Source organism: Anabrus simplex, chromosome 13 (assembly GCF_040414725.1).
Source record: "Anabrus simplex isolate iqAnaSimp1 chromosome 13, ASM4041472v1, whole genome shotgun sequence".
Classification (NCBI taxonomy): Eukaryota; Metazoa; Arthropoda; class Insecta; order Orthoptera; family Tettigoniidae; genus Anabrus; species Anabrus simplex.
The window spans coordinates 48,857,134-48,884,552 of NC_090277.1; the positions used below are offsets into that span (position 1 = coordinate 48,857,134).

The following is a 27,419-nucleotide window of genomic DNA, read 5'->3' on the forward strand; positions in this document are numbered from 1 at the left end:
AAAAAAAGGTCCATTAACACCACAAGGAACTCATCCAACTGGGCGTATTTTAATCAGTATTGTGGACTATAGCCACCTAGATAAACTGTAATAGTCATCACTCCCTTGGAGTTCTAAATTTAGAATTTTATCAAGACTGTAAAACAATGCATAAAGATATTGAGAGACTTAAATTCTACCTGAAATTAGTATCGACAAAGTTTATAAGAAACAGAACTTTTTATCGCTATATCTTTTCCAACTTCTGTCATTTAACACATTATGAACTTCTCTCCTTTCTTAACATTCAAGCCATTCAAGAACGATCAACAAAGATAATCTCTAGACTTGCCTTCTTTTTTTCTCTCTTTTTTTCCCTGCACAGACTTCTTGAACATATGGCCCAGTTTCTTTATATCCTCAAAACCTTTGATGTGTCAAATTGAACTTAATCTTGATTTTTATTCACATTTCTCACTTCAGATATTTTAAGTTGTCTTGTTTCCATGTATACTAGCTGAAGATGACCCATATGAGGTCTTCGTAACAATGAGTTGGTCAAAGATCAAGATGATGATGGTTGTGGGGTTCTTTTATTGCAAAGGCATTGTCCATCAGAAATTTGTACCAACATGGTCAGAAGGTAAACAAGGATGTCTACCAGGGAATTCTAACACGTTTGAGGGATGCTTGTTGTAGGTACAACATCGTAACTGGTATAAAACCTTCAATTATTATGTTTAATATATTTTAATTTTAGTTCATTTAATGCTAAATTATTTTTTATTAAATGTTAAACATGACTAGTACATGGTTTCCCTGTAAATATGTAGTATAAATTTGTATAACCTCAAATACGTATTGTGGATAAGTTTAACCTCAAAATCTAGATAGTCAAAAGGGGTAGAATATTCCATAATGTTTGTATGTTAGACTTATTGTACTATAATTTGGTATATAAGAAGAGTTCTGGAAACTTACTGTAAAGTTTTATTATCCAGATACATGGAGAGACATTAGGAATGTTGGAGAAATTTCTATATGTATTAGTAAACAGAAAACAAAAGTTTGAGTTGAATCCATTACTGGAGTACTTCATTCGAATAGCTGGTAGATCGATGTTTCGAATGTGTTCCATTAGAGTGTTGTGAGAACCCTTCCAGAAATCGGTAATTCTAGATGGTTGATCAAATAGTATATATATCAAGCTGACAGTCAGTGAAGTCAGTTCTTAGGACTCAGGCAAGTGACGGACTGCGAGTAACTGTTCGGCTCTGAGGCGGTGAATTCAAGAGAGTACAAGTTATAGTGCACGAGTCAGTGTTGTTGATATCTGTACTTGTCAGAATCGACTTCAGGGTACTCCACTATTGAGTGTTGTAGTGTCATTTGCTACTGTGTATAATTGTGTGTTGTGACGTACAGTGTAAATAAAGTGATTACAAAAGGAAGTGAACGAGTTCTCGTGTGATATTTATTTACGTAAAATAAAATCGCATTGCAGAACGCTCTGCTGTGCAAAAGAAGAGCCTGAATTGTGGAAAAACTAGACTTGGACGTTTCTTCATGACAATGCGCTGGCACATGTGTCGCTCCTTGTCCACAGCTATCTAGCAAAACATCACTCTACCACTGTGCCCCCACCCCCTGTATTTCCAAATTTAGCCCCACCAGACTTTCTCTTGATTCCCAAACTTAAAACCATGTTGAAAGAATGTTGTTTCCAAACCATAGCGGAGATTCAGGACAATGCTACAAGAGACCTGTGCACCATCCCAGAAAGTGCATTCCAGGATGCTTTCCAAAAATGGAAGAAATTATGGGAACAGTATATTGCCAGTAGAAGGACATACGAAGGGTGTTTTTTAAGTAAGGTCTGTTTTGTTGTAGACACAGCAGTTTGCGCGCATATCGCCGTGTACCGGGAACAACTGTGCTCAGTTTCAGCTCTGTAGCTAACCTGTACGGTTCTGTTCTGAGCTTTCAAAATGTTTAAGACTATCAACTCACCCGCCGCATGTGAGGTTCGGTCAGTGATACGGTTTTTGTCAGCAAGGAACCTGTCTGCTGCAGAAATTCGACAGACTTGCGAAGTGTGCGGTGATACTGTTATGAGTGAAAACAAAGTGCGTAAGTGGGTACGAAAATTCAAATATGGCCGTGACAACGTCCATGATGAAGACCGCTCCGGTCGCCCTTCTTTGATTACAGACGATTTGGTGGTTTCAGTGGAAGCGAAGATTCATGAGAACAGGCGCTTCACAATAACAGGTCTCTCAAACGAATTTCCTGATGTGTCAAGATCAGTGCTTTACAATATTGTTTCTGAACACCTAAAGTTTAGGAAACTGTGCTCCTGTTGGGTACCGAAACTCCTAACAGAGGACCACAAAAACCAAAGATTTGAGTGTGCAATGAAGTTCTTGACTTGTTATGACGAAGAAGGTGACGGCTTCTTGAGTCAGATCATAACTGGAGACGAAACATGAGTTTCGCATATCACGCCCGAAACGAAGCAACAGTGCATGGAATGGAGATACATAGACTCGCCTGTAAAAGTGAAGGCCAAACAGACTCTGTCCCAGTGCAAAATCATGGCGTCGGTGTTTTGGGATAGACATAGTGTTTTGTTGGTCGATTTCATGTAACGAGGAACCACTATCAACGCAGAAGCCTACTGCTAAACCCTGAGAAAGCTACGCAGAGTGATTCAAAACAAAAGAAGCGGCATGCTGACAAAGGGAATTGTCCTTCTCCATGACAATGCAAGACCTCACACTGCAGGTCAGACCCGCGATTTATTGGACAGTTTTGGCTGGGAAGTTTTAGACTACCCACCCTACAGTCCTGATCTTGCGCCGAGCGATTACCGTCTGTTCCTCCACCTCAAACATCACCTCAGTGGCAACCATTACAATGATGACGACGACGTGAAAATGGCAGTGAACTCTTGGTTATCGGAGCAGGCGGCAAGTTTCTATGAAGAGGGTATTTTAAAATTGGTTAAGAGGTATGATAAGTGTTTGAACAAACTTGGCAACTGTGTCGAAAAATAGAGTGAAGTATGTACTTTCTGAAAATAAATTTACCTTTGTGAAATAACCTTTAGTTGTGTATTTCAAACGGACCTTACTTAAAAAACACGCCTTTTACTTTCGCCTGAACAAAGATCTAGAGATCATGCACAGCATCAAAAAGAATAAACTTGGGTACTTTGGCCATATCATTTTAAATGATAAATACCGACTTTTTCAGCTCATCTTAAAAGGTGAAACTGAAGGAAGGAGAAGTGGAGAAAGAAGGAGAATATATTGGCTACGGAATCTACGAGAATGGTATGGGTGCAGTACACCCCCCCCCCACTCTTTTCCGAGTTGCTGAGATAAAGAACCAGATCGCCCTGATGACAGCCAACATCCAACGAGAATATTGTACAAGAAGAAGAAGAAGGACCTATTTTGCGAGAGCCAGAGCTGAAAATGTTGTACAATAAACGATAAAGAGGTTATAGCAAAAGGCCAGTTACTTTTTGAACACCCTTCGTATAAGTATGTAATAAAGTATTGACAGGACAGACCCACTGAAAAGCCTTTTGAGTTATATAGTTGAGATGAGCACAGTGTGCTGATGAGAAGGACAGGCTAAATTCCCCACCACTCGAGGAATGTCTTATTTATTTTTTTACAAGTTGGTTTTACATCGCACCGACATAGACAGGTCTTAAGGCGATGATGAGACAGGAAAGGGCTAGGAGTGGGAAGGAAGTGGCCGTGGTCTTAATTAAGGTACAGCCCCTGCATTTGCCTAGTGTGAAAATGGGAAACCACAGGAAAACCATTTTCAGGGCTGCTGACAGTGGGATTTGAACCCACTATCTCCTGAATACTGGAATAAATTTATATCAAGTTCAGTAGTACCTATTGTTGAATATTAAAAGAATAATCTTTAAGCAGTTTTAGTGTATTACATAATGCAATAGCTCCACTCATATTGTGGAGGGGGAGGAAAAGGACGTAATTTTCACATCCTTGGCTTAACATCACTCTGTCTCATAACAATTCTATCCCTACCTTATTGTACTCGAGATCCCAACACTTGACTTGACGATCCTCACCACAACTGAAGAGGTAAGGATGACGGGTGCTCACAGCCAACCCTCGTACGCTGCTGATATGCCCTGTCAGAGACACCTTCAAGTGACCACTTGCCAGGTCCCAGATCTTAAAACAGAGTCAGTACATATTATTATTATTATTATTAGAAACCAAAAAATTCTACAGAACTTCCAGCAGAAGTCAGGAAAGAGCGACAGACAAAAAGAGTAGATACAATGATAGGACTTGTTCAACCCCTAAAAGCCACACCTCCTACAATGACAGACAACTTAAGCACGACCTTCCCTGAAAGGGATTACCCCACCCAAATGACTGATCACCAGATTTTCCAAGACAGGAACTCTGTTCCCACACTCCCCAAGCAACCAAACCCAGTACCCTTCATAATCACATATTACCTGGTCTCCACAAAACTAATCACATTTTAAACCAAGCCTTCAACCTTCTATCAACCACACTCTACACCTCAGGTCTTCCAAAAAGTCTCACAGTCACATTCAAGTGCCCACCAAACCTCAAAAACATTCTCACTTGTTGTAAATCAAATCAACCCCCTTTGTTCTCTGGATTTTTTCCCTATGAACAAAACTGCAGAAAGAACTATCATCTACATGTACTTAACACCACTTTCATTAGAAGCAATGCTAACAAGTCTTACTCAATACTGTACAAGGCTATCATGACTGCACATGATCTAACATCATCTAACAGCTTCAATGCAGATTCTGCCCACCTTTCTACCAACGTTCTAGTCAAATTAATATGTAAGGGCAAGTCAAATGAAAAATGATCATCCGCCATAACACACATTCGATACTGCCATTGCTGTGACAACTCACAGTTGCTTGGTTATGTCTTTGTTGGTGTATGGACTGGTCTAGTGTGTTCGTCCAACTGTAGAATTGGAGGCAAGCAAAGAAGAGCAGAGACGTGTGGTTCGTTTTCTGGTGGCTGAAGGTGCTGGAGTAAGCAAATCTCTGCATCACATGTCTGCTGTGTATGGCGAACACTGCATGTCCATAACAAGTGTGCACTAGTGACATAGGAAATTCCGAGAATGGCGCACATCACTGCAAGACAATGTGCGCTCAGAACAGGCCCATCGAGCCATTGCTCCTGATGTGATACGACGGACTGACGGCCTTATCCGGGTAAACCGATGAATCACAGAGGAAGAAATTCGTGTTCAGGTCGGCATTAACCATGGCTCCGTGAAAGTCATTATCAACAATCACTTGCATTTTTGCAATATTTGAACGAGTTGGTTCTGCATCAACCGACGGAGGGACAAAAGACTGGCAGAATAGCGACATGTCTGAGTCATCTGCAGCGGTCTGATGAGGAAGAGCATGGATTTCTATCCCGTATTATCACAGGGGATGAAATGTGATGCCCCATTTTGAGCCCGAAAGCATACAGTGAACCAACAATGGAAACATCACAATTCTCCCCTACCAAAGAAATCCAAAGCTGTTAATACAAGTTCCTGTAGAGTCATGGTCTCCTTCTCTGACTGAAGGGGCCCTCTACTTGTTGGCTTCCTTGAGTGTGGAAGCACAATCAATGCGCAGCACTATGAAGACACTTTGCAGAAACTGGGACGTGCCATAAAGTCAAAACGCCCTGGAATGCTGTTGGACAGAGTCATCCTGTTGCATGATAATGCTTGCCCCATACTTCCAATCTGGTGAAGGCTACGCTTCAGCGATTTGGTTAGGAAACACTTCAACATCCTCCGTACAGTCCAGATCTTTCACCTTGTGATTTTCCATTTTTGGTGACCTGAAGAAAGACATTCGTGGATGTCAGTCTCATTCAGAAGAGGAAGTGCAAGAGTGGGTGCGGTTGTGGATCCGTCAGTGAATTACCTCTTTCTACAAAACTGGAATTGATTGTCTCGTCTCCCAGTGGGATAAATTTATTAATGCTTTTGGTAATTACTCTTGAATAAAATAAATGGTCACGTTTTAGCATGTGTTTGGTTTCCATTTGACTGCCCCTTATATATCTATACATGAAACCAAACAAAGAAAGTAAAACAGATGACATGTTGCAAAGAAAGTATAAAAGAAAAACAAGAAATCTAAAACAATCCAAAAAATGTTCAACTTTAGGCAGATTTATTTTAAATAAAAAGTTGAGTAATTAAATTCTTGAACTCAAGGTAGAATAATATTCAGAAGAAAAAGGCAGTACAACATCTGCACAATTTCATATTTTGTGACTTGATAATTGGTCATTATTCATTTCCTATTTTATGAGTTAATATTATTATTATTTAATGGTGGTACCTTAATAACTCTGTCAGCAGAACCAGTGGCAAACCATTCATTTCCAGGTTCAACTGCAACACAGCGTACCCATCCTAAATGGCCTGACATCACTCGATACAGCTTCCATGGTGCATGCCATTTAGGTTTAGGCATTGCAGGTGCTCTGCGTGGCACAATTGTTTGTACCACCGTGGTGGCCGGTGGTGTAGGTATCAATGGCTGGATGGCACTGACAGGAACCAGTGCATTTTCACCCGGTATTGCAGTATCCATGGCATAGTTTCCATCTAAATGGCAGAAATAATATTAACTTTAAAATATGTCAAAAGATAAAAGACAACGCTGTATAATGTCACCTCAACTCTTTAATATCTATGCAGTGTATGTCATGAAAAAAGCACTTGATCGTGGGCTTGCTGAAATCCTATATGGCGACAGGGAAATTAGCAAACTACACCTTGCTGTCAACGCTGTCCTCATTGCTAATAATGAAGAAGAGCTTACTAATTTGCTGAAAGGGGTGATAAATGTTAGCCTAAATTCTGGTCAAGAAATAAATATTAAAAAGACCAAATTATTGGTAATTGATCGACGAGCCCAAATCCACCCTTATCCCTTCATAGACCACTGGTCGAATAATTTCCCAATCACTGTACGTTATAATTTTAATCTCCGAGATGAATCCGATACAGCTAAGTAATGAATAGGTGGAAATCTCTCCTGTTTATAATTTATATAAAAAGCAGATGCCTTTTGGAAAGCCTTGTCGTGTACCCACCTCCCCAGGGGCTCGAACAGGCGGACTGCCAGATGGACGGCAGCCGGGGTTTGCAGCCGAGACTCGAACTCAAGGTGTCCAGTGAAACAAATTAGTATTAGAATAATAATCATCGATATGAGACACCTTGTAGTATCTGAGTAATTGTATAATAAGTATAATAATTATAGTCAGAATTAACATTTAGAAGGAAGAAGTAACTTTTCAAGAAGTTACATGTATTGGAGAGCGGCTTGCGAAATACGCTTACGAAGGCTTGTTGACCAGAGCGGAAGCTTGTTTATTTGATGTGGACAAACAGAGTTGGTATGCGAGGCGGGTGGCGAGTCGGCAAAGAAACAAAGCCAGTACAGTTGCACTTTAGAGAAGAACAAGGACAGATGAGTACAAAGTAAGACAGAGACAATAGTGCCCAAAGGGCAGCACATATTGGGATTATTATTGGAGAATGAGTGATTGAGGGTGCCACCGACTAGATGAGCAGTTTGGCAACGCCCATAAGACCTAACCTCTAGGTAGCGGGAAGGGATCGACCTTTGAGTCCAGGAGCGGAGATATAACCCTAGGACAAGATGGCGCGGGGCTCTCTCCCAAGCAGTGATAGGTAGTTTTCAGGACGAGGCTCTTTCGAGCAGTAAGACATACGTGCCGCAGGGCAAAAATTCAGAGACTCGCTTAGTCGTAGAGTAGGCGCGAGGCAGATCATGCAAAAGAGCTGGGAATATGTTGCCAGATGGAGGGACGACATTCCTTTAATGGTTGTTATTAGTTCCTTGCCAATACCCCTGTGTGTCAGGCTTTCCAAAATGTTTGGTCTGGGGATGCTACCGTATGCCTTTTCTGGCAAACTAAGAATGTGCAAATTATCAAAAAATTAGGAGAGCTGAAAGAAGTTGTGGTTACTCATGTCAAATCAATTTTTATATTTAAAGATTGGTTTTATGTGTTAGCCATACAGAACGAGCTGCAGATGTGAGACTTTGCCGGAGGGTAGACATTGTATAAATAATAAAATCTAGACCAACTTAGAATACAGGTTTCCTAGTTAGTCTCTTTCGCTAGTTTGCCACAGTGGGGACAATATATTATAACTGTTACAACTGTGTGAAGACAACAGTGGGTAGATCAGAATGGTTTGAAATTGACAATAGGCTACCACAAGGGAGTGTGCTGTCACCTTTACCGTTCATAATGGTGATGGACGACATCATAAGGGCAGCAAGGAAGATTACAGAGGGGAAAGAATGAATGAATATAATGGTGTTTGCAGATGATGATGTGATCTGGATGAGGAGGTGCAACAACAGCTGAAAGTACTGAAATAGGATTGAACAACAGGGATTGATGATCAACGTGGAGAAGAGTCAGACTGGTGATGAGCAGAGGAAGTAAAGGAGGAAAAGGAGCAATCAAAATCAAAGACAATGAACGAGAAATAATCGAACAATTCAAATACTTGAGAAATTAAATTACAGAAAATGGAAAACTGGATATGAAAAACAGTAGAAAGATACAACTGGGGAGTACCTTCGGTAGAAATTCAGTAAGTGCAGACTAAGTTTTATAGCATTATAATGGATTTGAGGTAGTACAAATCTTATGTGGAATACCTTGCAGGGGAGAGATATGTTCACTGCGACAGCCAGGGACCTACCCACCAGTCCCTAGGAGTACATTTACTTTTATAATCTAATGTAATTTAGCACGCGCCATTCTCCATTGCTAAAGCAAGCACTATAGCTGGGCCCACGAGAGTTGAAGTCTGACGTTTAGCAACACCGGCGAGAAAACGTTGACTAACGCTGTTCGAAAATGGCCTGTTGCTATGGCAATGATAATAGAGATGCCACATTTAAGGAAGCTATCGCCATGAAGGTTGGCTTGCTCTCAGTTGTTTTTGTGATATTATTCGGAGTAGTACTGTGTTAGCTGTCTTAGTTGTTGCTGGTTTATATAATAATTTAAGTGTTTGTTTCCTGAATAATATTTTTGTTGTTAGTTTTTTTGTTTTTTTTTTTAAATTAATCAGTAACTAGTTGTACAGTTCTATTCTCTATTTAACAAATGCATTTGTTGAGGTTATTGTCAATTTAGTGAATATAACATCTCATATTTATCAGCAATGTCATGTTCTGTCTTAAATATCGGAATTATTAACACGACCTTGGGAACGGGTCAAAATTTATTGAACTGCATTAGGCCAACATAGTTCATTAAATATTCAGCCTGTATGAAAGGGTGATATGCCGCAGACTGAGGTAACTGTGACAACGCAGCGTACTTCGTAGTTACTGTTTTCGCTGCTCAAATGACAGACTTCAACTTTCGTGGGCCCAACTATAGCATTTCCACTGGCAGTGATATAATCAGATATGATGTCATTCTCAGCAATCAAGACAAATACATTCCGTTACCAACCTGCGCACAATGAAAACAAAACATCTTATACCCCCAGACCCCCTTTGCTTAATCACAGTCCAATGGTTTTGTCACAAACCTGACCTAACCAAACCAGACCAATGGTTTTGTCACTAACCTGACCTAACCAATCCAGATCAATGGTTTGGTCACTAGCCTGACCTAACCAATCCAGACCAATGGTTGTGTCACTAGCCTGCATACTTTCACCTAACAATGTACCACTAGTTAGTAAGTAAGTTCAAAAATTGGCAGCCTTGTACACCATTCGATCACGTCCACTGCAAGAAGTCAGCGAGAAAGAAACAAATTACAGTGCAATCGCACCTAGATGTCTGTGCTGAAAAAGTACTGCAGTAACTGAACTTTTGCAGGGATATTACTTACCTATAATGACATTTGCAGCAGAAACCTGGACAATGACCCAAGAGACATGAGAGTACAGTACAGGCAGCTAAAATGAAATTCTTACAGGAGTATGATGCAGCAGAAAAGGAGGGATAGAGTGAGAAATAAAGATATACAAAAAGAGCTAAATGTGGAAAAACTAAATGATAAACTGGAAGAGAAGAGATTGAGGTGGTTTGGACATGTCAAGCGGATGAATTAAAACTGTCAAGACAAGCACTGGGAAGACAGATGACCGGGCGAGTTGGCCGCGCGGTTAGGGGCGTGCAGCGGTGAGCTTGCATCTGGGAGATAGTGGGTTCGAACTCTACTGTCGGCACCCCTGAAGATGGTTTTACGTGGTTTCCCATCTTCACACCAGGCAAATGCTTTAAATTTAAATGTTTAACATTTAATAAATGCTGGGGCTGTATCTTAATTAAAGCCACGGCCACTTCCTTCCCAGTCCCAGCCCTTTCATATCCTATTGTCGCAATAAGACCTGTCTGTGTCAGTGCGACATACAGCAAATAGAAAAAAAAGGACAGATGACAAGGAAGAAAGGACAAGAAAGACCAAGATTATGATGGATGGACTCTGTGAAGAACAGCATAGAGGACAACGGAACCTGGACTGGAACACAGCACTGGATGAGGAATAGAAGACAGACGGATGAAGTGGAGAGGAACCATATTTGCCCCCACCCAGTGTTAGCTGGAAATAATAATAAGAAGAAGATGAAGAAGAAGAAGTAAACTGAAATATCTGACCGACTCGCTAACACGGCATAACAGCAGTACAGGAAACCAGATTCACTGATGAACATGCCTTTGAGTCACAAGGATACAGAATCCTAAAAGGCAAAGTGGGTCAGCGGGTAATGAAGAATCAACCTCACTTAGGTACAGGATTTATAATCAGCTACAAGATACTGGATTCAGTCATTGATTTTACCTCCCCAAGCAGTCATGTATCCATCCTATCTCTCAAATGTGCTACCAACAGCTACACTTTAGTCAACGCACACGCCCCAATCAACGAGGACAACAAGCGCAACCCGGACAGAACTGACAAATTCTGGGAAGATCTAGAAAATCTTCTCTTTAAAATTCCAAACAGGCATACTGCTTGACGATTTCAATGCCCAAATGGGAAGAGAGGAAAAAATACAGAAATATGATGGGCAACTTCTCGGTGCATAAACAAACTAATCACAACGGAGAACTGTGCAGGACTTTCGGATCAGTCATGAAATCTACAGACTTTAAACATCTGCCAAGAAAACAGAAGAATTGGATCTCTCCTAACATCAACCTGGGTGAATTCCAGATAGATCATGTGACCATCTCAAGAAAATCCCAAAAGGAAATACAAAACGCTAAGGTATTATAAGTGCCAATCTGGATTCAGGTCACTACTCTCAAAGATCAAATTGAGACTTCAGCCTAGAAACACTAGATTACACCGAACATCCAAGAGGCACAGATTTGATAAAGAGCAACTTAAAAATAATCAAGAAGTCGAAGACTGAATAATGCAAATCTTAACAATTGGGACCAACTGAAAGAAGCTCTTGTCAAGACGGCCAGTGAGTTTATCCCTCTTACTAGATGAAGGAAACATCCGTGGTGGACTGAAGACTGTGACAACACAATAGCTCAAAGACAGGCAGTCTGGATAAAATGGAACTCTAAAAAGTCCAAGGGCAATTGGGAGAACTTTCTGGAACAAAGGAAACTTACAACCAAGATAATCCGAGGAAGCACATGGGTCTTCACACACAACCAACTAATCCAAATCGAAGAGAGGTTCATTGAAAATAAATCCAGGCACTTCTACAAAACTTTAAGCAGACACTTGGAAATTACACTCCACCAAGTTTTCACTTCAGAGACTCACAGGGCAACCTGGCTTTTAATGACAAAGACAACTGCCGCCACTAAGCCCAGTATTTTAAGAGCTTACTCAATTGCGATCCACCCAGCGAAGCTTTTGATTACAAACAAACCACAACAAACCTGGACTTGCTGCCTCCTTCACAGAAATAAGTTTCTGAAATCATTCAACTTCTTAAGAATAATAAAGAAGCTGGAGAGGACTCCACTGTTGCTGAACTCTGGAAATGTGCTGGAAGCAATGCCGTAAGCAAGCTCACCGAGATCATACAGAACATCTGGAAAACAGATAAAGTACCACCTGATAGGACTTCAGCTCTGTTTCATCCCCTTCATAAGAAAGGATACTTTACTGACCTCAATAACTACCATGGAATTTCTCTCGTACCGGTAACATCCAAGGCGTTACTACACGAGCAGAAAGTCAACTGGACAGTCAACTTCGAGAATATAAAGGAGGCTTCAGGAAGAGTCGATCCTGTGCTGAACAGATCCTCAACCATAAAACTGTACTTGCATACTCCAAAATGAGAAACCACAAGGTGGTTGTCACTTTCGTTGATTTTCAGAAGGCCTACGGCTCTGCTGATAGACAAACACTTAATAAAATTCTCCATGAACTGGGATTAGACAACAAAACCTACAGACTCATTTTAGAAATTTTAACTATCACCCATTCCAAGGTTACATTTAGAGGCATGGTTTCGGAAAGCTTCGAGATTAAAACAGGGTGAGACAAGGGGATGGACTTTCCCCACTTCTTTTCAACTGTGTCCTTGAAAATGTTGTGAGAGGATGGTGCAGAGATTGACCAACTTGGGTACCCAGAGTAGGATATACCTGGGTCATAAGAAGGAAGGACTGGTTGTAGATTGCCTGGCCTTTGCTGACGACGTGGCACTGATTGCCGATTCGCTGGATACAGCAATAATACAGATCAATTGCCTCAGAAGATAGACAGCCAAAGTGAGTCTTCAAGTGTCTTTGGAGAAAACAGAATTCTTTACCAACAGGTGTTTTTATAGTGCACGGGTTGGTAACCATTTATGTCTTGATTGCTGGAAATAATATCATATCTGATTATACCTCAGCCAATGTAAATTCTAATGCATGCTTGAGTATTGGAGAATGACCCGTGCTATATTTAATTAGCCCTTAACTAGTGACATGAGGTTCCTGGGACCGTTCAGTCCCAAATTTTCTTCCCTTCACTTGCATGAGTGGTCATAAAAATGCCTTTCTCTGTCTAGCTTCCTAATTTCCAGTCTGCTCTGTGTTCCCATTGTGATCAAAGCTGCTAGTGTTTTCTGGAAGTGACTCTTGTAACAGCTCAGTCCCTGGGACCTCATATCCGTAGATATGTAACAAAGTGCGATTCTTTATATTCCTCATCTGTGAAACACCCGCTACTGTATCATAATTGTAAGCACTATTACCTGCCATCCTCAGAGGCTTGGGTTCAATTCCCAGTACTATCAAAGATTTAAAAATGGCAGGAGGGCTGGCGTATGGTCAAAATGGTACATGCAGCTCATCTCTATTGGGAGTATGCCGGATGGGAGCTGCACCACCTCAGGACGAGGACATGAAGTGTACTTTTGTGAAGAACATATATTTGCATTGAATTGACATATGGATGATAATCCTACACCGTCAAAAATGAAACTGATGGGCCTATGTTTTTTAAACAAAGAGAGACTTATATTTTTAAAATCTCAGAAAAGGAGTTTGATTTAGAAGGTGAAATGAAGAGTTGCACAATTTTTTCTGTTGCGAGTAATAATTATTTTAATAACCTTTAAATATGCTCCAATATGTGAACACTACGTTCAGGATGCAGTTATGTAAATGCGTGTTACACAATGCGAATACTCAGACATTTCCAAAGCCTCTTCTTTTGAACCATACAAACTGCAACCTTACAAGTAATATTATTTTGGTGCCTTAATATTGATATAAACTGCTTATGTTTTATGTATTTTAATGCAGTAATATGTGATTTATTAGAATACACAGTTAATACATCAGAATGAATACTATGGCATTTACTAACCCATATTTCCAATGGTGGTCCATGGACCTCACGTAAAATGTTAATGTCCATAGTTAAGGGTTAGGTTATAAAAGTAAATGTACTTCTGGGGGCTGGCAGATGAGTCCTAGTGAACATATCTCTCCTCTACAAGGTATTCCACATAAGATTTGCATCATTTCAACTCCATTAAAATGCTATAGCCTAGAACTTCCATAGTATGCACTGAATTTCTACTTCTTTGTTTAGTGGTCACTACATAAAAAGTTGAAAACTCCTCTTGGAGGATACATCTTGTCAGATAATGTAACATTAAAGGAATAAAGAATAGAATGACTGATGATAATGATGATGACATTACCATATACCAAACAATTTTCAATATTGATATAAACATTGATATTGATTTCAATGAAATCCAACAATCTAAAATATTAAGAACAGAAGGCAATGGCTCACCTTGTCCATTCATCATAACCGGAGTGCTTGTGTCTCGATGTTCAGTCACTTGTAGTTGCTTTAAGGCATTTGTCCTCTTAACACGTTCAAATACCAGCCCATAACAATCACGAGCCTTCACCAGTTTCTTTAACTTTTCACTGAAAATGAAAATAGATTATATTATGAAATAGCACATGCGACAGAAACACATTATTTAAAATATATAAATGCACAGTATTCAACAACAGACTAATTTTAACACAATTGTACATAACAAGAAAAAATTCCAGACATTGTGGAAACACCAATATTCAAAGATATAATGTACTTAAAGAGAAGTATTCTGTAATTACAAGAATTCATGCAATATGGAGTTATAAATTACTAACGCTCTTTCATCTACGGGAGCCAAGAATCCTTGATTGGAGAGGAAAACATCATGACTCCTCTTCAGCGAACGGAAGACCAGGGTGTGAACAGAATGTCTCTGAACCTCCTATTAACAGAATTCCATATAATATATGAGTAAATACGTATTAAATTTAACTGAAGAAAATTAATAATCATCTTATAACTCTTTAGACTTGAAAGTGCATCCGATCCACCGATAACCTCAAAATTACAACCCAGAAAATTGGTAACAAAAAGTAGACATTATTTAAACAAACAATAAAAATCCATAGCTTATACGATGTCATACAAATTCTATCAATCATAAACATCCGAGGAATAAAATCATTCAATCGTAAAGCTAAATAAACGTGAAAACAGACTCCGCTGTCTCCAGCAAATTTTGAACACCACCACCCACCTCTGTCATGATTAATGTTGGTTAAATTTCATTCAGCATTCAGACACCGACAAAACATGAATACTCTTTTCCGTAAGAAGCAAGTTACTACCCATTCAATAAGAACATTGACATTTCGTCATTTTCATTTATAACCATACGAATGCGAACTAGCACGGTAAAATGTGGTAAATAACAACATGAACTATCGATATAGTAGCAATGGTCCATCGATCAAAGCCTATCGATTACAACCAGGTTTTCGAGAGTCATAGTCGATTCCAGATTAACCCAATGGTGGGAGGGATTATGAACGTCCAACCCAGTCCAACCCTTTGTCCCGTTCAATAAATTAATCACTACTGATCTACAGGTGGAAGATTCCCTATCTGTTGTTTTCCTAGCCTTTTCTTAAATGATCACAAAGAAATTGGAAATTTATTGAACATCTCCCTTGGTAAGTTATTCCAACCCCTAACTCCCCTACCTATAAACGAACATTTACCCCAATTTGTCCTCTTGAATTCCAGCTTCATCTTCATATTGTGATCTTTCCTACTTTTAAAAACATCACTCAAACATTCGTCTACTGATGTCATTCCACACCATCTCTCCACTGACAGCTCGGAGCATCCCACTTAGTCGAGCAGCTCCATAACCGGACTTTAGTGTAGTCTGGCCATTGCAGCTCGTCTCCTTTCTCCCAAGTCTTCCCAGCCCAAACTTTGCAACATTTTTGTAACGCTACTCTTCTGTCGGAGATCACCTAGGACAAATCGAGCTGCTTTTCTTTGGATTTTTCCAGTTCCAGTTCCTGGTGAGGATCCCATACACTGGAACCATACTCTAGTTGGGGTCTTACCAGAGACTTATATGCTTTTTTTTTTTTTTTTTTTTTGCTAGTGGCTTTACGTCGCACCGACACAGATAGGTCTTATGGCGACGATAGGATAGAAAAGGCCTAGGAGTTGGAAGGAAGCGGCCGTGGCCTTAATTAAGGTACAGCCCCAGCAGTTGCCTGATGTGAAAATGGGAAACCACGGAAAAAACATCTTCAGGGCTGCCGACAGTGGGATTCGAACCCACTATCTCCCGGATGCAAGCTCACGGCCGCGCGCTCCTAACCGCACAAGGTTGCACTTGACAGTTGTAAGTCATGTTGGCACCACTACAAAAATTAAATGAAGAACGTCACCCGTCAGTCAGAATCACCAAGCTACTACTTTTTATGTCAGATACAGTTACGCATTTTATTCATGTTAATTCGTATTTAATTCCGTACAGTGCTTATAATCTTTTATTTGCTTACGTATATATCAGCATTTAAAAAAATATTATAAGGTTTAAGCGAGCCACAAAATAAATACGAACTATTTTCAGTTGAGTTGTTGTTGGCAATATGGGTAGTATATTGGTGCCGTCTATAAGTAGCTTGACTACCGTATTGAAGTGTTGCCGTTTTGTCTGTCGCCGCTAGCACGTAGTCAGGTGTGGTTCGTGCGTTTATGAAAGTTTTGTTTTCATTGTGAGATAATTGTGAAATTTTATTTTAACGAATGCAGTGCGATGTCTTGGAAATGACAAAATATCCATGAAGCGCGAAGTTATAATCCTTTGGGCCGCGGAGTGTCCCTTAATAGTCAGGCATTAGAATTAGTGCGGAGAACTCGTGAGTTTTACGAGAGGGAGAGGAAATTCTTATGCCTGTATAGCCGTCTCTCTGTTCCTGCAGATCATGTTGTGAAACGCATATGTCAAACATTAGGGCTTTCAAAGCGTACTGTCATTCAGAGAGGTGTTCGCCTCCAAGAACAGAAGGAAACAGTGGTTGGGGTACATAGCAGTAGCGGAAACGGGGCTGATAGTAGGGACTTGTTTCACAGCACTCCGGGAAAGAAACAAATTAAGCTATCTCCTGTAACAGAAATTAATTCTTTCCAGGATGACGCAATACGAAGACACGAGTACGATTATTACAGCTCAAAGTCCCTTCTGTCATTGTTATAGACAATGCACTGTACGGTACCACTCCGTAATAATGGACACGACCCCTACTTCGAGCGCCCGTAAAGAACTGTTAGTGGAATGGCTGCAGTAAAGAATTATCCCAGCGCATATGTGTATGACTAAATTAGTTGGCCGTGCGGTTAGGGGCGCGCAGCTGTGAGCTCGTACCCGGGAGATAGTGGGTTCGAATTCCACTGTCGGCAGCCCTGAAGATGGTTTTCCGTGTTTTCACATTTTCACACCAGGCAAATGCTGGAACTGTACCTTAATTAAGGCCACGGCCACTTCCTAACCATTCTTAGGCCTTTCCTGTCCCATCGGCGCCATAAGACCTATCTGTGTCGGTGCGACGTAAAGCAGAAGAAAAAAAGAAGTCGACGAGGTAGCGAAGGAACAAGGGCACGTGGTTATTAGGTTGCCGCCGTACCACTGTCACTTCAGTCTCACTGAGTTGGTACGGTATGAGGTGAAGTAAAACATTATGTAATACGTACGCACTAATAACCAATCCTTCACAGTTACCGAAGTGGAAGGACTGTTCCTGGAGAGTATTGCTCGAGTGGATGCGGCTTTGTGGAGGGAGAAAGCCATGACGCAGCATTCATTAACAACTCAGCAATGGCAATACATGGCATCAACAGTGACTCGCAGGAGTTGATGATCTGCCTAGACGACGATGACAATGACAACGAAGGCGACGGTAGTGATGGCAGTGATCTGGAAGGTATCGATCATCTACCTTTGTGAACCAGGTATGAAAATAAGGTTTCTGAATGTTCGTTAATTTTATAGATTTTACTTGAAATATTTTGTGTTAGCAACGGTGTATATTATTCTAACATTTATTGGTATAACTTATTTAAAGTGAGATCCTTGTCGACCGATTTCTTCCGTATTTTCTAACATCGCAATAATAAGAACTTCGTAGTATATTTGTTTCATATAATTTTGTGTGATGAATAATCGGCGAGTTGAAAGTTCGATTTTTGTCGGCCGATTTCCTTTGTATTGTGTATCATCACGATGACATTAAAACATTTCTCCCATGTTTTTAAAAACTCGTGCGTCGTGCAAACAGCTGTTGTTACGGCGGCAACATTGCTTCGTGCGCCATTGCAGCGTGACCAACATTGTGCGCAGCTGTCATGTGCAACCTTACGCCGGCCCACCTGTAGATGACTGACTGATATGACCTTGCAATAAAACTCAACATGGCTTAGCTGTGTTGATACTGCTACAGGGCTGAAAGCAATGGAAAACTACAGCCGTACGGTAACTAACTCCCGAGGACATGCAGCTCTCGCTGTATGAATGATCTACTGATGATGGCTTCCTCTCGAATAAGATATTCCGGAGGTAAAATCATCCCCCATTCGGATATCCGGGTGGGGTCTACACGAGAGTGGGCAATCATCAGGAAGATGGATAATGACATTCTGCGAGTCGGAGCGTGGAAAGTTAGAAGTTTGAATCATTGTGGTAGGTTAGAGAATCTGAAAAGGGAGAGTGGTGGTGGTGGTGATTATAGTTTTAAGATGGGGTACAACTAGGCAACCATCCTCCATAAATCAGAGAGCAAAAAGGGAAGGGATCCGACTCTTCGAAAAATGATCGGCCAAAGAAAGACAAGGGCTACGAAGGGCGTGAAAATAAAAGATTCCCTAGGCCTCGAGTGCTCTATCACCGTCGTTGTCGGAAAAGAAAAAGAGTTGACAAAGAGAGGTCGGAGAGGATAGGTGAAAGTGAGGAGCCTGGCACAAGTAAGTGGAAGCAATGCCAGGACCCCGTGGTCGCAAACCCACGCTCCCCAGTTGAGATCCTCTGGGGTCCCTTTTAGTCGCCTCTTACGATAGGCAGAGGTTACCGTATGTGTTATTCTACCGCCCCCACCCATAGGGGATAAAAAGGGAGATGGATAGACTAAAGTTAGATGTAGTTTAGTTGGTATAGAAGACCAACGTATGAATATCACAAGCAGATTAGAGCAGATGTAGGATGCAGCAGTTACGTAGAAATGCACAGGTTAGGGTGACATGGAGTGCTGCATCAAACCAGTATATGGACTGACAACTCAAACAACAACGATGTTAATAATACTCTAATTCTTGTTACCTATCTCCAAAATTTGTAGGTTATATTTAGCTAGTTTTTAGGGCATATTTGCTTGCGTACTTTGTACTTCTTTAGATCATCAACTTCCGAAACCTAGTGACCATTATCCCTGTTGAATCCTTGAAGTGAAGCTTCGTTGGTTTGTAACTTTGCGTTCACTCTCGAAATACTTTGTAGAGTTCTCTCGTAATGTTCTTTTCAAAATCAATTTCTATGTCTACCAATCTCTTCTTATCATAATTACGTTTCTCTTTTCGAATGATTTTGGATGTTTGTTTTCTGATCTCTACAAAATTAGTTCAGCCATCTGCTATTTTCCTTGAATTTCACAGCTGCCGGGCTGCGAGTCTACGTTCGATTGCTATGTAACCTGTTGTATTCCACCACCTGTGTTTCCCTTTTCTTATTGTGTGATTGTAGGATAAAACTTTTGTATCTATTTTAGGGATTTGTAAAAGTTTTGGTTTGGACTTATTTGGCTGGAATATTGTTTTGTTTTCTGTCCATTATTATTATTATTATTATTATTATTATTATTATTATTATTATTATTATTATTATTATTATTATTATTATTATTATTATTTCATTATCCCTTTAACTTCCAAGGTTGACTTTTCCCCCGGACTCACCTAGCGATCCCGCCTCTACCGCCTCAAAGGCAGTGTCCTCTGGAGCGTGAGATTTTGGTTGGGGGTACTACTGGGGAGGAGGGCCAGTACCTCGCCCAGGTGGTTTCACCCGCTTTGCTGAACAATGGCCGTGTGTGTGTGGGGGGGGGGGGATGGGAATACTGGAAGGGATAGACAAGGAAGAGTGAAGGAAGCGGCCGTGACCTTAAGTTAGGTACATCGCCGGCATTTGCCTGGAGAAATGGGAAACCACGGAAAACCACTTCGACGTTTGCTGAGTCAGGAATCGAACCCCCTTCTACTCAGTTGACCTCCCGAGGCTGAGTGGAGCTCATTCCAGTCCTCGTACCACTTTTCAAATTTCGTGGCAGAGCTGGGAATCGAATCCAGGCCTCCAGGGGTGGCAGCTAATCACTATCCACTACACCACAGAGGCGGACATTATTATTATTATTATTATTATTATTATTATTATTATTATTATTATTAGCCTTTGCTGGCGGGACCTAGTGTTTACAGTGCACTGTGTCTTCTGGTATAGGCTTGAGCAGTTGGGTACTTTCAGTGATCTGTCTCTGTCTTAAGACAATATGACAATATGAAAGTGACTGAGGTATGAGCGATGCTAGCAATGCCATTCCTTATGCAGCCAGTTCCTGCCGAGAATGGTGTGAAAATGTTGCTCATAGGGTCAGTTGCAGCACCTCCTAGAGGCGCTGGGTCAGGTGGTGCATGCATTTCAGTGGGCTAGGCAGACTATGTAATCGCAACTCCTGGCTTGGTGAGGAAAGCAACGGGAAACTACCTCATTCCTCATTTTCCCAGTACGCCTACCGGGCGAGTTGGCCGTGCGGTTAGAGGCGCGCAGCTGTGAGCTTGCATCCGGGAGATAGTGGGTTCGAATCCCACTGTCGGCAACCCTGAAGATGGTTTTCCGTGGTTTCCCATTTTCACACCAGGCAAATTCCGGGGCTGTACCTTAATAACTAAGGCCACGCCACTTCCTTCCAACTCCTAGGCCTTTCCTATCCCATCGTCACCATAAGATCTATCTGTGTCGGTGCGACGTAAAGCCACTAGCACCTAGTACGCCTCCTCAGTGATGCCTAGGCCAACCGTGATAGCTGATGGCGGAGCTGTTGAGGATCCAACCAGCCTTAGGGCTGAGGACTGAACATACACACATTATTATTATTATTATTATTATTATTATTATTATTATTATTATTATTATTATTATTATTATTATTTCTACCTTCTTATAATAATAATTAATTAAATGTACTTGAACTTATATTTTACGAGATAATATTACCTAATAATGTAGGCCTAATCATTATTTTACACACACACAGAAAAGAATGCTTTAATCTCTTGAAATTAAGAGAATGCGGTACTATAAATCAATAGAATCAACCATACTTCCTAAACCATTTAAAGGGTTAACACTTAGGCCTATATCACTGCAACGCAATCAGTACTGCACTAGTGCAATCAGCAAGTGAAGCAAGTGGCCGAAGAAATGTTGACCTATTCTGCTGCCCTTCCCTCCACTCCCTTCACGGTCGTGGTGGTAATTATTGTTTTAAGAGGAAGTAAGTCTACAACTAGATAACCATCAGCAGAAGAAAGAAAAGGAGCACGAAGGCTGTGAAATTGAAGACTCCCTAGGCCTGAAATAAGTCTAATACCGTTGACTAAGGGAGGTCAGTTGGGAAAGATGAAAGTGAGGAGCCTGGTAAGGTAAGCTCAAGCAACGCCAGACTCAGCTCTATCCCCCGCCCCACAGGCTTTTTTCTTTTTCAATCTGTTTTTCGTCGCACCGACACAGATAGATCTTACGGTGACGGGATAGGAACGGATTGGGATTGGGAAGGAAGCGGCCGTGGCCTTAATTAAGGTACAGCCCCAGCATTTGTCTCGTGTGAAAATGGGAAACAATGGAAAACCATCTTCAGGGCTGCCGACAGTGGGGTTCGAACCCAATATCTCACGAATGCAAGCTGATACCTACGTGACCCAAACCGAAGAGCCACATACTCGGTCACAGGGGTTCCCTTCAAGGAATTAGGTCTACGGGAATCGAACCTCTTCAGTCTGAGTCTTATACCAGTTATGCACGTTAAAAAAAACCTGTCTTCCTTTTGCTGTCAGATCGAATCGTTATGGGAAAAAACTAGGCCAGTCATACTTGTTTGTGAATATGACCATGCCAGTCTTAACTCGATTGCTTCGCCGCAGCAAGTTACCTAAAATCAATCAATCAATCAATCAATCAATCAATCAATCAATCAATCAATCAATCTACATTTAGAGTTGTCACCCAGTCAAATAGTTACCGGTACATTATTTCATTGAGCATTAAGCTATTAAAATAAAGTTGGTCTGTGCGACCACATAAAAAAAAAAACACCAAAGTTTTTTTTAAAACACAATTTACTCAGGCCATCTCACTGGTACCTAGGCTGTATCATATTTTGATTCCAAGGAGTAGGCCTATAGCAAATACAGTAGAGACAATACGCTACACCACTGATCTGTGCGCTACACTTACGGATTTAGCCTTGTTGAAATGGGAGAAAATTCGACGGTGGCGCTCCTAGTGACTTGACCTGAAAAGTCGCGCTAAATTCAAATATAAATGGAAATGCATATACGAAAATGGATAAATAAATTACGTCTAGTAAGAAAGTATTATTGAGATATTAACTTCGAAGTTATTAAAGCAATTCTGGATAAATGAATGAAGAATTATTTAAGAGGTTATTATTTAAAGACTGAAATTAGACATATAAGCTAGATGTGAAATGGACTGCTGTGAAATGGCTTGATCTTTCATTTATGCATTACTTTTTTTGCTTTAACATTCCTGCCTGAACTTTTTACGGTTAGATTTGTCTTTTTTCTCATTTAAAAAACGTTGTATCATCACATAAAGACATTTGTCAATAAAAATATCGACACATTCCGTACACACATGATGCAATGAATTAACATTTAAAAGCTGGACAATTTTCCTCTTAACACGAAGCCTACTAACAGAAAGAAAATCTATAAAATCCCAGCTTTAATCTGAGAAGAGGGATAAAAGAAAGAAAAGTATGAAAATGTTGTCGATAGTGATGCTTTGAGGAATATTTACGTACAATTAGAGTAAAAATGTAACATACCCTTTGCTGTATAGTCGAGGATTTTTAAAGTCGCTGGCCTGGAAATTATCTGAACAGATCTTATAATTCTTATATAAGCGTAACGTCCCTTCTTTCTTGTACACCTTATCCAAATGATTCCTGTGACATTTCAAACCCACAGATCACACCTACAACAAAACATCGGTATTGAAGGTTAACTGCTGCACTCTACAATAAAATATGCGTATTATATTTTAAGCCAGTTAAAATATGGGTCGAGCAGGGCAGAAGATTATGTAGGCCTACTATAAAAATCTCTTTGTCACTGGAATAATATATATGCAAACACAATATTACTTACATTTTCTTGTCACGAGGGTAGCGAAAGAAAGACTGCGCATTCTTCTCTACTTCATAGTTACTGCAGCCAAACACAGCACAGACCTTTCCCCTCATGTTGTGAGGAGATATCAAGGAATGACACACGCTATTATTTAATTATGTCAACTCACTGAAAACGCATAAATAACACCAAAACTTCACACACAAATGCACGTGCTCTTGTAACAGAATCAGTAGTTCTCAGGTCTACCCGCTAGAGAGAGCTCTAATAGCTGTCCCTCGATATCTCGCTGAGTGTCGCGTTTTGTCTCTAATGTATTTGCCTATAATAAAGATTATGTGGAGATTTTTCTGTGCAGCATTCAGACTGGGGACATTTATCAGAGCCAAAAGTATGTGTAGGCTATGCGTAGCTATGAGGCCTTTGCTGTTGTGCTACGGTAAAACCTAACCCCATGGCACTACAGCCCTGAAGGGCCTTGGCGTACCAAGCGACCGCTGCTCAGCCCGAAGGCCTGCAGATTACGAGGTGTCGTGTGGTCAGCACGATGAATCCTTTGGCTTTCTAGACCGGGGCTGTTATCTTAGATAGCTCCTCAATTCTAATCACATATGCTGAGTGGACCTCGAACCAGCCCTCAGATCCAGGTAAAAATCCCGGGAATCGAACCCGGGTAAGAGACAGGCACGCTACTTCTACACCACGGGGCCGGCTGTGCTACGGTAGGTCTACTAAAATTAAGTTCCACTTTTGTGCAAATTTGTCAACCCATTCTCTTTGATGCAGTTCATGGTTACAGCGTGGAATGACATCAGTAGACGAATAAGTTTGAGTGGTGTCCTTAAAAGTTGGAAAGACCGGGTGAGTTGGCCGCGCGCGTAGAGGCGCGTGGCTGTGGGCTTGCATCCGGGAGATAGTAGGTTCGAATCCCACTATCGGCAGCCCTGAAGATGGTTTTCCGTGGTTTCCCATTTTCACACCAGGCAAATGCTGGGGCTGTACCTTAATTAAGGCCACGGCCGCTTCCTTGCAACTCCTAGGCCTTTCCTATCCCATCGTCGCCATAAGATCTATCTGTGTCGGTGCAACGTAAAGCCCCTAGCAAAAAAAAAAAAAAAAAAAAAAAAAAAAAAGTAGGAAAGATCACACATCACAGTATGAAAACAACAGATACCTACGGTAGGGAATCTGCCGCCTGGGCGACTGCCCTAAATGCAGACCAGTAGTGATTGAGTGATTGATCGACATCGCTGGAGGATAGTTGGAATCCGCATTGTACATCCGAAAGATATACGAAAATAATATTAGCTGCTGTATCGTATTTCGAAGACTCCCGCGTACGGTAGTGTATTCAAGGAACCGAGCGAATGGAAATCCATGACTCAACAGTAGCTGCAATCGTGTAATAGTTAAAGGTACAACTTGAGACTTTTTATCGGATATAATTCTATTCCATAGTTATAAAATTAAATTCATAAGGTCTGTTATAACAGTTAAAGTGTATCGTAGAACTCATTATACTAAATAGAAAATTCTAATTTTCATTGTGAATAGATAACTGATGGTGGTGCTATGTTTCTCATACTGTTTGTTTATGTATTCCATATGTTAATATCATGGCCTTCGTTTATTTTCGGTGTTCGAGTGGTGTGTACTGAGAAAATACAATTATTTACGATATATGAAGCAAATGATCCAATATTTCTGCTACCATATGCTCATATTTTGTAAGTAAAATTTTATTTAACATTAATATCTCTTATTTCGCGTGAATTCGCGTAGCTGAAGATCTACAAGATGTGTTTACAGGTTACTACTTTAGAGATTATTTGAGAACATATGAATTAAATTGTAATTATTTATATCATGTATTACATTTGCATCGTGAGAGGATAATATTTACCGTTATGTTGATATATTTTTAATAGGGGAAGTAATGTAATGACGTGAAGTGCATTTTAGGTTATGTTTGTGTCTTGTTCTGAAGCATCAGAACTTAAATGTACTGTGAGGCACAATGAAACTCATAATATTTCTTTGAGCATATACCAACAAATATATAATTTTTAATTCAAGCTGGTTTTAACTCTGTTGTAACAAACACACAATTTTCTACTACAATATTCAAAATTAACATAAATATATTTCATCTACAAAGGGAATTAATAAGCTGCTCTAAAACGTACACAGAAAGAGATTACAGTGAAACAAATACACCCTGTGGTAGGTCCTTGAAGCTCGGAATAAGACACAATCACCTACAAATTCAGTATTTGGTTGGATATCCCATGGCTCATCTAACATCTCTCAAACGGGTAGACATGGATCGTACCAATTTTTTGCATTACGATGGACTTATTTTCTCTCAATCTTCGCATAAAGCAGCTTTCAGGTCATCTTTATTGGAAATCTTATGTTTCCTTATTGCCACTTCTAAATGATGCCAGAAGTTCTCTGTAACATTTTAATCTCGTGACTGAGGAGGTGATTTCAGCACCTTTGGACAGTCACACAGGAGCCGCATTCTCACTGTGTGAACTTTGTACTTGGAGTCGTTATCCTGATAATACTTGTATTGGTCATGTGTTCCAAGTTTTTGAGCACTAACAAATGGTTTTTCAGTATGTTCAAATACACATTTTAAATATATATCCTGCCAGTGAAAGTCAACTTCCCTACACCACTAGCTGCCATGCACCCCAGACATTAACACCCCCTCCACCATATTTAACACTTGGGCGCATATTAGTAGATTTTAATTCTTCATTTGGTTTTCTCCAGACAGTAACTTTCCTATCTGATCCAGAAAGATTGGATTTGCTTTCATCTTCAAATATTGCCATTTTCCAGAAGTCAAAATATTTTCCCATGTGCTCTCTAACAGACTGTAACATATTCTTCCTTTTCAGTTTGTTGTCTAATGGTTTTCTCCTACTTACTCTTCCATGCCTGTTACTTTTTGTGATATTGCATCTGATTGTTTCTGGATGGGCTTTCTTCCCTGTATATTCCACAACCATCACAGCAAGTTTTGGAACACTAATCGCTGGATTTTTCTTAACCTCTCGTAGTATCCAACGATCATCTGTGTAGTTAAAGATTCTTTTCTGACTTACTTTGTCCTAATTTTCAATCCTGTTGGTACTTTTATACTTATTTATAACACACTGCACAGTTGAATGACATCTGTTCACAATTTTTCCAATTTCTCTTAATGATTTTCCTGTTTTATAATGAAAATTCATCTTTCGAAGACTGGCCTCTCTGATGGCTCATTATTGCACTATAACTTGCCTTTACTTTGCAATGCTTGACAATAGACTGAACTTGTCTCCTGCATTTTGTATTGCACTTGACAGTCAAATGTACAGTGTTTATACCTGTCCATCAAAGTCTGTATGAGTTTCCTTGTGACCTTGAGCAGCAGCATAATACCAAAGAATCTAACATACTTTTGTTAATTTATGGACAAGATAACTAACAACTAGTGGCATAATAATACAAGATATACATGTTACGTTGCACATAAAAATATGACAAATATAATCAACCAACTTTCTGTTCAAAACGAAACAAATAGATTACCGTCATGTATGAGTTTCATTGTGACTCACTGTATTTTCTATCCCTCATTGAGAGGTTCCATCATTTGTCTCACTTTACTAGGTTTTTGATACCCATAGTTTTTCACGGATTATATTAGGAAGAATATTTAGCTAGCACTTTGTATGAAGCTGGAGTGCTTAATTTTTCTTTTATCTACTCACGTGAATAGGTTATAAATCAAGAGTGCGATATGAACAAAAGTAGCAGCATTATTCTGACCATATCCACGTGATAAATCCAAGATTTTTCAGAAATTATAGCAGTTTGTACCCTAAATACTTATAGAGGAATACAATTAATCTAATGAATCTAATTGCCTGTGAAGCTCACAGGTGTTGGTAAAGTGACTTAATCCGCCAGTGCACGAGCTGGGTTTGTGAGACCCATGTGCAACTGTTTCCTTGTTTTTCTCAGAGATGGCAGTAGTTAGTTTCTTTTGGTTTCAGTTTCCTTCATATCTAAACACGTTTAGTAACACGA

The 27,419-nt window shown here is 40.2% G+C and overlaps 2 protein-coding genes across 2 annotated transcripts in view; one reads left to right on the forward strand and one right to left on the reverse strand.

The window, feature by feature from the left end:
* The window catches only part of Tango4 (transport and golgi organization 4), a 51,595-nt gene extending 36,293 nt beyond the window's left edge, over positions 1-15,302 (reverse strand). Inside the window, exons 1-5 of the mRNA XM_067157425.2 lie at positions 15,130-15,302; positions 14,708-14,814; positions 14,337-14,476; positions 6,386-6,654; positions 4,050-4,199 (exon numbers count right to left, since the gene is read on the reverse strand). Of these exons, the coding sequence (XP_067013526.2) occupies positions 4,050-4,199; positions 6,386-6,654; positions 14,337-14,476; positions 14,708-14,814; positions 15,130-15,138 (675 nt within the window). The 5' untranslated portion in view covers positions 15,139-15,302. The remainder of the gene's footprint in view (positions 1-4,049; positions 4,200-6,385; positions 6,655-14,336; positions 14,477-14,707; positions 14,815-15,129) is intronic.
* A 9,682-nt stretch (positions 15,303-24,984) lies between these two features.
* Dcr-1 (Endoribonuclease Dcr-1) overlaps positions 24,985-27,419 on the forward strand; it is a 189,283-nt gene continuing 186,848 nt past the window's right edge. Inside the window, exon 1 of the mRNA XM_067157086.2 lies at positions 24,985-25,060. The gene's annotated coding sequence lies outside the window, so the exon portion shown is untranslated. The remainder of the gene's footprint in view (positions 25,061-27,419) is intronic.